This window comes from Thunnus albacares, chromosome 12, assembly GCF_914725855.1.
Source record: "Thunnus albacares chromosome 12, fThuAlb1.1, whole genome shotgun sequence".
NCBI classification, from domain to species: domain Eukaryota; kingdom Metazoa; phylum Chordata; class Actinopteri; order Scombriformes; family Scombridae; genus Thunnus; species Thunnus albacares.
Window position 1 is genome coordinate 22,404,041 of NC_058117.1, and position 12,614 is coordinate 22,416,654.

General features: G+C 38.8%; 1 protein-coding gene across 3 annotated transcripts in view; it reads left to right on the top strand.

Annotated features, from left to right (window-relative positions):
• The first annotated feature begins 731 nt into the window (after positions 1–731).
• LOC122994143 (collagen alpha-1(XI) chain-like) overlaps positions 732–12,614 on the top strand; it is an 89,032-nt gene continuing 77,149 nt past the window's right edge. For 2 of the 3 annotated variants that reach the window (XM_044368678.1, XM_044368680.1), the window contains exons 1-4: positions 732–1,109; positions 6,635–6,799; positions 9,519–9,732; positions 10,944–11,106. In XM_044368678.1, the coding sequence (XP_044224613.1) occupies positions 995–1,109; positions 6,635–6,799; positions 9,519–9,732; positions 10,944–11,106 (657 nt within the window). In that variant the 5' untranslated portion in view covers positions 732–994. The remainder of the gene's footprint in view (positions 1,110–6,634; positions 6,800–9,518; positions 9,733–10,943; positions 11,107–12,614) is intronic. The other variant, XM_044368679.1, reaches the window with a different exon arrangement.

Consider the following 12,614-nt stretch of genomic DNA (forward strand, 5'->3'; position numbering starts at 1 on the left):
ATGGTTGCCGTTGCACTGTTAAATCTATCTTCCATCAGTACACAAGGAAAACCAAATCAGAGAGGGGGGGAGGGGGGGGGACGACGACTCTATAGCTACCACCTGTGCTTCCATTCTTTGTTCCAGTCATCGTTAAGCATTAATTATTTTCAGGCCCCAAGAGCCCTGTTGTCCAAAAAAAAAAAAAAAAAAAATCTAAGGGCTTCTTGAGGAAACTCCTATAGTCTGGAAAACATTTTATTTTGGCTACTGAGGTTTTTATATTAGCCATTGGCACATGTAGGTCTATTCAGTCTCTCATTTCACATTCTTAGTCTTTCAGGAAACCAAAATAACAGCTCCACCCCACCACTTACTTTGCATTTAGTGTGTTGCATTTAGTTTGGATTATTGCCTCTCCTTCTCCATCAAATGCTCCATGCCCACGTTTATAAGCATATTTCTTCCTGGGAATTTTGTGAAAATGTGGCACTTATTTTTATCTACATTTTGTACCTAATTTAACATGATGAATAAGTGTGTTCTTCGGTGCTTCTAGGATTGCCGTTTCTAGAAGGCTGTCTGTCTAGGATACAGTACTGTGTCCTGTAATTAAGTTGCACTGGGATGTAGTGATGCTGTTCAGACCTCTTTCAAAGCCTAGGGGGCGGGTCCCGAGACAACTTTCCCGGCTGGTGATTTGATGAACGAAGGATTTTCCAGTGTCAGTATTACAGTTGGTTCAGGTTCACTCTTGCGGCGCTTGTCCAGCCTCCTGACTGTGCGCAACTCTCAGGGAGCATAGTGGTGTGCGCTTTTTTCATGAAAGCCCTTTACCATCAGTCTGAGAGCTGGGCTTAAGGGGGAGCGGATCTGAAGGGCCCAGTCTGGCTGTGAGAGGCATCGGTATACTATCACACATGGCGCTGTAGTATAAGCACACTTTTGTGGATTGTGGAAGGGATCGAATTTTATTAAAAGTCGCCCGTTTCTTGTACAGCTACGGGCGCTCACCATGGAGATGCAAAGGTGGGCCACCAGGTGGAAAACGAAAAGGTGGCTATGGGATTCAACGCTAACCGCTGTAGTCACAATAATTTTAATACTACAAGCTGCCAATGTCAGAGCAGGTAAGAAGATGCATGTTACCCTCCGCAGTAACTGTGCCACCTCCAGGGCATCCTGGACAGCTTGAGAGCTTCTTAAAGGCTGGCAGCCTGACCATAGGCAGTAGGCTTAGGTACCTATTAAATGAAATTCAGTTGATTGCCAGTCGCTGGGAAACCAAACTCACCTTAACTCAATTTGTACACCTTTTCAATGCTGAGTAGACCCCTTATCCAATACAACGGATTAATACTTTTTTTTCTTTTTTAATTTTCGAGGAAATGTAAACCTTATGATTATGTTAATAGTTAATTTAGCCTATGTCATATGACCCTGCAGTAGTCTGCTGTGACGTCAGTTGTGTCTGTATGCTTTGTTTAGGACATTGAAGTAAAAAAAAAAAAAAAAAAAAACATAGCTTAAAGTATACACATTGATGTTTAATGAGTCTAAATTGATGTTAAATTGAAAGTGATATACGGTTTATTCTTGGCACAGGCACGGAGATGCTGCTCTCTCTTAGTTACTTCTAAGTAAATAAAGTCTGTAATCCAGGTGTGGTCAGCCAGGAGAGGATTGATAGTGTTGATTTCTTCTTGACACAAATACTCTAATGGTCCGCGTAAAGCGTGTGCGTATAAATGATCAGTGAGTACTGATTGCACTTGTTGCCTTTCTAATTCACACTCTGCTGTGCGATTTCGGAAAAGATAATCACAGAAAAAAATACCTTTGTGTATTGGAGTTCCATTTCACCACTTGGCAGTACTACTGGAAAGCGTTATGGTTTTACGCAGAACTTTTACGCACGGCATTCGGTGGTATGACCATCAGCCAACAGATGAGTAAAGTACGTAAAGTCTGACCCAGATATCAGTAGTAGCCTAAATACATAGTGGTGAAATCAAATTCATGAAAGGCATCACTTGCTTAAGGTTGTGTGTTTCTTTTTCTCTGATAGGACTGCCTTGCTGATATCACAATCTGACAGATGTCAAGATCGTTTACTGTAGCCCATTTTTATATCAAACTTACACATTTGATTGTGAATTTTCTGAGAGTTTATAATGCACTACACATAACACTGTGGGAGTGAATCCTGGGAGTTAAATTCATATTCTGGCCTGAAGGACCACCATCTTTCCACATTATCCGAGCTCCCACTATGTCCAAGAAAGGGGCGTAGATGGAAAAAAGTATTTTCTCTGTGGGTCACATTAACTACTTCTTACTTTGAAGAATATTTCCTTTGTCTCTGAAGTCATACAGACATTCATACTGTACTGTAGCTTTAGCCAGGACAAATTTGTGTGTGTCTGCTGGATGCTTACTATTTGTGGTTATGAGCTCAGGTATCATGCATCCTTTAAGATACCTGCTTTCTTGTAACAAAGTCATAATACAAAATTAGGTAATTTCTCTTCATCCTGTCTAAACATTTGCTATCATAATACTGTTTCACCAAAAATTGTTTTGGAGTACTGTACATGATACATAAAGAAATTATTCAGCAGAGGGCAAATTGCTCCACAAAAATGAAAAGATCATGAAAGCAAATACCACAGCGGCAAGGCTTGCCCATTACCCATCTTTCTTCATTCTGACTATTTAAACTAACCATAATTGCATGATGTGCTAGCAAACATTTACAGGCTTTCCAATGTACTTTAATTGCTGCCTATGCTGCCAACTCTCAGTAGATGGCAGTGACACGAAAAAGACCGGCAAGCCATCCCGAGATGCTGCTGCATGACCACAGAGCCACAGAGACATTAAATCAGAATGTTGTGGATTTAACAACTCCAAACTTAAACATCAAATGTATGGCTGATGAGTTATGAGACAGTGAGTGCTGAATTTTTTGCCTATACAGCTGAAAATGGTATTTTAATGTGTCAGGGTCTGCTGGTGAAATTTCTTAAATGATTTTAACAGAGGTTTCTCGTGTTACTACATGCTTCACAGCCTCAGGGGAAATCACCCTCCTTTGTCATGTTAGTAGCTTGTTAACATGGCAGACAGTATATCACAAGACTCCGACAGCAGTCAGCAAGATGTGTCATTAAAATCAGAGACTGAAAAATACCCCTCAGACACGGCTGTGGATAGTCTGGAGCTCCTGTGATACCTTTCGCACGAAAGAACTGTATTCTCTCTCTTGTGGTTTCCATCCTTATCATTAGAAGATGGTTTATTCCTTCTGAGGGGTGGAAGAGGAGTCTTTTTTTCAGGATATGTTGAAGGCATAGCATGCTGGCTCAAATTCCTGTGAGGCTGAAAAGCTTTTAAAAAGCTATGCATACTCATTTTGGGTCTTTAATGGTTTTGGGATATTGCCTGTTTTTCAGGGCTTCTGTGAAGCAATGGTTGTGGAAGGAGAGGGGCTGAAGAGTCAGGGGTGCGGGTGGTGGTGGTGGTTGGGGGGGGGGAGTCCTGGCCAATTCAGCACATCTGGAATATATGAGGCCTTGAGGTATGCAGTAATGCAGAAAGGCATTCTGAAACTCACAAAGAGACCTTTAGTCCAAGCTTTTCTTTTTTTTTTTTCAAGAACCAGTAGCTCTGTACTTGGGACAATATTCAGAAGACCCACAGACTATTTTCCTTTTTATGAGGCATTTGGTGTGAGGTTTAAAACTTGGCGTTTTGTATCTCCCATTTGTATCTTATTCTGTCTGTCTTTTAGTCAGTCTTATAGGCTTTAGGACAAAATGAACCCAGTGTCTTTTAAATTACTCTTTTTGCTATGTCTGTCATGAAGCCTAATTTTACTCCATCTCCCTCTCAGTTGATAAAAGTTAATATGGGACTGAATTTAATCAAAAGAAAAGACTTTCTGCTTTGCTTGATTTCCCAGTAGTCTCGCTTTCTTTATGCTTATACTCTCGACAATTTTATTTCATGAACTGTGGCATCAGATGATCTGGACACATATCAGCATAAATTACTCCAGTCCCTTCCATCAGTTAAAGAGTAGATCTGCAAACTTCAAACGAACTAAAACTCGAGACACAATCCCCAAGGATGTGCTTGAATCAGGCGAGTTTGATTCACCACTCAAGCTGTTATTTTTCTGGTCACAGGAGAAGTAGCTACAGGGATGGGGCCTTCTCAGTTTAGTCTTGTGTATGTTTTAGTTAGGGGGGTATAGGGAGTGGTGCCAGCACCATAATGGGTTCAGCATGTGGATTTAAAGCTCCACCCATCAGACCCCCTCCTGGTCACTGAAAGTGAACAGGAACAGCACAATCAGCACTTCCTGGCTTCACGTGCCATAAGACTTACAAAAAAGGAAAATATAAACAGGCGGATATTTTTATTATAACATTTCTTTAGCTTTGATTATGGAAAAAATAGAAGAGGCCTGTGAGACAAGTATAGCATAACACAGTTTAGAGTCTACATTTTGCATAAAAAGAAAGAACATATGGTTCTTCCATTGATGGCAAAGTCATATGTGCGATGCAAAAAAAAAGGTTATTACACTCCATTCCTGTACATTATATTACTCTAAATTGTATTTTTTCCACCAGTGTATGCTATTACGGTTCACCTATGTGTCTCTTCCTGGTTCATGCAGTTTTATGGAGTATTATGCGGCAGCTGAAGAGATTTCCTGCAATGTGGACCAAAAAAAAGCTTCTGTCTGATCCCTTTAAATAATTTTCCCACAATGTTTTCTTGCCAGTATCAAACACATGAATCTAATTTTTTTCCCTAGGAAGCGAGATTTCAATTAAAGTCCTTATCTCCCCAGTGGGACTTTAAGCTGACCATTCAGACATTGTTTATCATTGCTGGGTCTTTGAAGAAGACACATCCTGCCTCTTGACTCTCTGAAAAGACAAATGAGCCAGAATAAAAAGATTTCTTCAAACATGCCCTTTTTCTTAGCACTGCTCTGTATGCACATCCATCCATCACAGCATACTGACCTTAAATTAATAGCCTCCTCTAACTTTATATTATTAAGCAAATGCAGCCTGAGGCAGACGTGCCATTAAATCTGAAATAACATTCTACCGTTCGTCAACATTCCTGTTTATATAGTACACTAGCCTTAAAACATACCCTATTAGGCTTTCTAAATTCCCCATAATCACAGTGTGACTAATGATGTGCTGTGGGGAGTGGGAGAGATAGCGGTTTAAGAGAAAAATGGTTACAAAGGGGAAAGAGAGAAACACTAAAATGAGTAAAGTAAAAGTCATGAGTCTCAGGAATGAAGGTGGTTAGACAATTGCAGGAGAGGGAAGAAATGAGAAACAGTGTTTACGACTGCATTGCACAGTAGTTTCACCCCTGAGTTCCAAGTCCATTGATAGAAAAGAGTCTAGTAGTGTTAAGAAGCTCATAAAGTGCCCCCCCTCTGTGATCTCCTTATTCCAAAGACTCAGTGATCAGCAGCAATGAGTTTTATCATCCCATAGACGCTGTAGATTTTGGCTATGGGGGTGATTGTGGAGGTGAGGAGGTTGAGTGCAATTATATCTGCTGACATAACATTTTTACTGCTCCTCTGCCAAAGTAGCTCATAAAAGAACAACTAGTTGTACTGACAGATTGGCCAACAAGCCCTGAGTAGGCAAAGGGATTGGTGTAAATGTTGACTTATCATCAAAATGCCAGGTCCTATTAGGTTTTCTGTAAACTTTTGAAATACGCTTACAATGGACTGTAAAATACATGCAGCTTTTACACTGTGTTCAGTAATAATACCTTATAATAAAAAGCATTTTTTTCTTTAACCACATAGAGGCCTACACCATCTTTGCTTTACTGTATTTATTTATATTTTAATGTATGTATTCAGTATTTTATGTTTAATTGAATTTATAGTGAATTAAATTAGTTTAACTCACATTGCGGCTTAAGCAGTCAATTGAGTGTTCATTTTTCACTTACAAAAGGCTGTGTTTCCAGCAGACTGAGAAACTTAAGTGATGCTTGTGAAATATCATTACATTACAATCTGACTTCTGATTGGGCAAATCATTTTTCTAATCTATACAGCTACATATGAATGCAGTATCCCAGACGACCTTTCAACCAAACTACGCTTTGAGCTTTCATAGCATGTTGGCATGCTAACATTTGCTAATTAGCACTAAACACAAAGTACAACTGAGGCTGATGGAAAAGTCAAGGGATCACCAGTTATTAACCAGAGTTATTACAAACATCCTGAGAGAGACATAAAAGTTTGTACCAAATGTTATGGCATTCCATCCAAAAGCCCATTATTGAGATATTTCAGTCTGGACCTAATTAGTGGACCAGCTGACTAAGAGACTGACATTGCCATCCCTGAGGCCATGGTTAAAAAGTATGAAAAATAAAAAACAAAATACCAAACATATTTTGGGGTGGGAACAAAGCGGTTCGGATGTGCCACCCAAAAAGATTCGACATTTGGGAAACATTGACTCAACACAGAGGATTTGGACAAATGTGCTCCCCAGAGAGATACAACGATGCAAATGTTATGTCTTTTGGCTGCCCAAGTATCATTGGGTAATAAAATAAATTCTTTGTTCTACCTCCCCAGCTGAACCAGTGGATGTACTGAAAGTGCTAGACTTCCAGAGCTCTCCTGAAGGAGTACGAAAAACAACAGGCTTCTGCACATTCCGGAGGGGATCCAAACCCGACATTGCTTACCGAGTGGGAAAAAAGGCTCAGATCAGCGCTCCAACCAAACAGCTCTTCCCAGGTAACCTAACCCCTTACAGTACATCCCACAGATGACCAACTTTCCCATTCACTTGAATGAGAAAGTGTGTCCAAACTCTGGACACACCTTGTACTGCTCGCATGGTTTGTTAAGCTTTATAATAAAAAAAAACAGCACAAGGATTGCTTTCCTGCTTCTGTTTTAGAGGCAGTTTGCATTTGCATGGTCACTTTAGGACTTACTTATGGAATATACAGGTTTATTGGATATTTAATTTGAACAATTTGGTGAAATGGAGGGATCTCATTTTCCTTGCAAACGCAGCTTTAACAGATCAACATGTAATCCCATTATAAAAAGAGTTACATTACCCTGACTTTTTTTTTAAAAAAAGATGACTATTCAAACAAATAATTGTTTGGAGGAAAGTCAAACTGATTATTTTGTTTACTGTCTTGAACCACTTAACAGCAAAACAGAAACATCTTAAAGATATCTCTATTTCACAATAAAATTGCTAAAATGATGTACTAAATAGCTACAATGAAACCCTTCACGACAAACACCTGTCTTCTAAAATGCAGTGCAGATTTTCAGCAATTATTTTCTAGAAGACGCCCATAAATGCAATGATGTTTCAGTGGGATCCAATAGCCCTAAGGGGATGAGAGTCACTTAACACATGGTGTATGTCATGTAAACACACGACTCAAGTACAAAGAACAACACCAGATTTTTGTTATCTCATATTTGGAGAATCCCATAGTTTATTACAGCAAATCAATGAGAGGAATATTTCTTTTGATGTTTTGTGGACTGATCTTGTCAATAAAGAGTCTTTCCTGAAGTTTGATTGCTGGCAGACTCACTTATGCTGTATTTGGCTGATGTAGTGAAATCTAGCAGAGTTTTCATATTGAGTGTGTAATGTCTGACTCAAAGTCTGTTGCCCGGCTGTTTGTAAAGAAAAAAAAAAAAAAAAAAAAAACAATAATGAAAATAAAGTCATATTTATTTCATCAGGAAGGAGTTCACTCAGAGAAATAGAAAAGGTATTTGACAGGTGGTTGCTTCTTCCTTACACTTGTTACTGTTCATCAGCTAATCTGATGATTTGATAATTAACTATAGAGGATAAGTCTCTGTCATTAATCATGGCTGCAGAGAACCAATGATCTGTGGACAGATATAAATAAGCTTTTTGTCTATTTTCAATCTTGCCAGAATATGAAACATTGTGTACTTAAAGCATAAATCAATTGTCTTATGATATAGAACATTAAAGTTCACGTCCATAGGAGGCCTTCTCTATTACTTGGGCAAACTGTAAAAAGAGCCCCCAGTTGCTTATTCAACTCAAAATTGGCAAGATAGTGAATAAAAATTTAGTAGGAGCTGAGTGCTGTTAAATAAATTGTCCCTGTCTCAACAGTGCGTGGTTGTCTTTTCGAATTTGACTTGATTTCAAAGTACAAAATAAGTTGAGTTATTAGAAAGTAGTTTTCTGTGATTTTTGGCTTCAGTTACCTGCACACATTATGCTTTCAGGAGCGGAAATTTGAAAAGTATAATTAAGCTAGAGAGGTGAAACATTGGCGATGCCATGAAAGCAAAAGTGTCAAAATGTCCTCAGTCAGAATAATGTGACTTTTATTTGATCAGGATGAGTTAGTTTTTCATGGAACCGAGTTATTTATGGTTTTCAAAATTATTTTGTTTTGAGTTATATTTACAGCCCTTGTAAAAATTAATATGGCTACATCACCACTACTGAGTCCTTTCAGGGCATTGCCAAGTTCTCCTTCAGCTTCCTTAATAAACAGTTCTCCAGGTCCAGTTGTCTAGGCGATTGGTTTTAATATGAGAAGAGAAAGTTAGAGAACCAATAAACTTGCCATTATTCAATTTAGTCATTACAATACAATTGCTCTTGTAATGACATCAGTCAAAAACTGATGTGTAAAAGACAAGGCATAAGGTGAAATGCAGTCACATGAATGCCTTGCATTAGAAGTGGCTACTATATGTTTAATATAGTCCAATGAAGAGGTCTCCTTTCAAAGAAGTATAGTTCCATAATTTCTGTAAGATAGGGGTAGAAAGGAAGAGTAATGTTTAACTTAGAGGATTAGACTTTACCCAAAATATGCACCTACTGCTGGCAACCACTCATCTTAGCCTAGCACCCATTCATCTTAGCCTAGCTCAAAGACTGGAAAGTTCTGCCCATATGTTACAAAATGTCACAAAATCAGCTTACCAGCACCTCTTAATCTCACTGATTAACATGACTCGTTTTTTTAATCTGTCTAAAAAATTAAGTGTAAAAATTACACATAATACTTTAACTGTTAGTTACTAAGACTAAGCTAATTGGCGGCTGGCAGTAGCATCTTTTTGTCTAACTCAGTGCAAGAAAGCATAAAGGCAATTTGGCCAAAATGTTCAACTTTTATTTATTTATTTTTTTAATTAAAGAAGGGAGATAGGTTATAAACCTTCACTGCAACATCCTAATAGATGATAGAAAACCTTTTACTTCTACTACCAAACATCCCCACGAGAACTATTGAATTAAGTTTACAAATTTTGTAGTTATGTATTAATAATTATGTAGATCTGAACCAGAGCATTGCTGTAAGACGTTAAATATACTCTGACAAAAAAGGTGCATTTACCTTGATCTTGTTAACTGCGTATTCATTGGTCTGGTTGATAACATATCAACATACATGCCTGCTGCTTGTTCCACCTTCAGGGGGGGTTTTCCCAGAAGATTTCTCCATCCTGTTTACCATCAAGCCCAAGGCTGGCCTCCAGTCCTTCCTGCTGTCTGTGTACAACAAGCAAGGCATCCAGCAGCTCGGTGTGGAGGTGGGCCGTGCCCCCATCTTTCTGTATGAGGACCAGCATGGCAAGCCTGCCCCGGAGGAGTACCCTCAGTTCCGCTCCATCAACCTTGCTGATGGCAAGTAAGTGACCGGCTGTTTCTCAAGAGGTCTTGAACACACTGGAGGTCAAATGTGGGTGGTAGATTTTTATATCTCCTGGATCTTGCATTTCTGTGTCCCAATGTACCAGATTGACTTTGACTTTTCAGAGTTGAATTTTCAAAAAAGTCTGTTGCAAGTCTTTGTTGACCAGCTCACAGCAGCACATTTTGACGCCCATTTTGAGTAATTTATCTTGATTAATAGGTTATATTTTATACTAAACAAAATACAACTCTGCTTAATGTATTTTTCAAGCACAGAGAATGTATTTAGTGCTCCTAGCCTGGTGAACTGACACACAGCTCTTAGGATTTATTATCACCATTATTTGTTCAGTCATTACCATATGGAACAAGTCAAACAGTAATGACAAATAGATTGCTGGCAGAAAATTGATGACTGCCTTTTCTTTTCCAGATTATTTACAGCAGTGGTATACTGATATGCAGTAATGGGCAGGATCTTCATAAATTGCATAGTTGTTCAGTGACGCTGATTCAAATCACTGTTAAAAGTCACCATCAATCATTTGCACAAATGCAAACAGGAATGCCTTGAAACGATTCCTTGTGTGGTTGTTCGTCTGTAATGAATTGTATTAGAAAACAAAACATTACAGTGTAAATATTCAGTACAACAATCACATTATAATTATAGTTTTGCAAAATGTAGCGTGCTGTAATGTGTAAATTGTGATACCACTGAAATATACTCTTTCAACAGCAACAGCAGTGTTTCAGCTTTCTCTGTTCTTGTAAAGAGTTTGATGAGAAGATCGATACCATTCTCATGTTTGTACGCTAAATATGAAGCTACAGCTAGCAGCCAAATTAGCTTAAATTATCTTAAAGACCGGAAGCAGGGGCTGACAGCTAGCCTGGCTCTATCCTGTAAAGTCACACATTTAAAAGCTTTACGGTTGCTGGTAGGCAGATTTTTTTTTTTTTTTTTACTTTGGACAGAGCCAGACTAACTGTCTCCCCCTGCTTCCAGTTGTTATGCTAAGCTTAGCCAATTAGCTGCTGGCCTCATAATTAGTGTACAAATATGAGAATGGAATTGTCATCTAAATCTTGGCAAGAAAGAGAATAAGCGTTTTACCCAATTAGTCACACTGTTCCTTTAATACACTAGTGATTGTCTTAAGTGGAAGTGGTTGTATTAATGACCTTTGATCTTGCGCTTCACAGATGGCATCGTGTAGCTATCAGCGTGGAGAAACAGAAAGTCACCATCATTGTGGACTGTAAGAAGAAGGTGACCAGGCCGCTCGGCAGAAGCGATAAGGCCATCATCAGCACAGAGGGCATTACTGTCTTTGGCACCAGAATCCTTGATGAAGAAGTCTTTGAGGTAAGGTGGCAATATTGAATTCCTTCTCACATGGGCTAGGCTGGTTGCCTGTGATGGCTATGGTGTTGTTAAAGGAATTGCTCTACAGTTTGGGAAATACGCTTATCCGCTTCCTCCCAGAGAATTAGATGAGAAGAGTTAAATGTCATAAGTATGGAGCTGTAGTCAGGAGCCAATTAGCTTAGCTTAGTTTAGAATAAAGACAGGCAGCAAGGGGAAACAGCTAGTCTAGCATCACTGCAGCAAAAAAAAATTGACAATTTTTACACCATGCAAGTCCCTGTAAAAGCACAAAATCTCGCTTTTACATTTCTGTTTGATTAGACAAATTAGATGCAATGTGTTTATTATGAACTTTAGAGGTGCTAGGAGGCGTATTTTTAGACTTTGGAGAGAGCTAAGCTCAACACCTCATGTCTCCAGCTTCATACTCAAAGCACAGTCGCAAGTCTTTTCACCTCACTCTCGAGAGAAAACAAAAAAGTGTACCTTCCAAAATACTGAGCTATTCCTTTAACATAATGCTTTCCTAGGTTGAAGAAGACTTTGGTAGACGTAATGGCTAGATTAGCTACATTGTTGCTCTTATTGTCTTCAAAAGTCTGCTTTAAGCTGTCTCCACCATTTATACAGGAATGTCTTTCACAAAATAATGCAGACATTCACCTCTAGATTGAAGTGATTATGTTTTGAAGGAGTTTGGAAGGCTTACCTAGATGCCAGTGATTTGTCCATTCTGGTTCGGTATGGATGTAATTGAAAGCATATTGTGAATCTTAGTCTCAATGAATCTCATTTACTATTGTGAAAGGGGACAATTTTAGTGTCTAATACTTTAAGACCAAACGCTTTAAGGCCAGACATTTTATTTGTCTTTCATTAACTTGTGCATACAGTAAATGGTGAATTTTATTGGCCAGAACAACAATATTGGCTTTGTGTACTTGGCAAGAGCCATGTCTGTGGAAAGGCTACTTGCACAGTGTGTTATTGAAAGTGTTCTTTTCTCTCAACACTGGTTGGATTTGTTTGAATAGTTGACTTAATAAAAGAAAGACTGAGTCCTAATAAGCTTCAGTTGTTCATATTGTAGAGTGTGTTGTTTCACACACATGAATTTTGCCTCTATTTGTCAGTTGATTCCAGGATATTCCTTCAATAACTGTGACTATCAAAGCTCAAAATCAGAATTCACAGCTCAGTTTATGGTTACTGAGGTTGCGATTATGAGATGGAGATCCAAGCTACCAGGTTTAGCACAGGTAACTCTGAGCTCAGTGGAAAATGTGAGCTGAATGCTAGTACAAAAGACAATAGCCTCTCTTTGATGTCTGCATGTGGAATGCTTGCTAAGTAGAACAGCCTGCAAAATGTTTGCCTCCAGGTCAGAGAGGACTTTCTACAGAGGATCCACTTGAAAATGGGATTCCACTCTTCTTCACTGATAGGCTTTTGGCAAACAAATCACCTTGATAGATATGGAGGTTAAACATATTGACAAGTAGAGG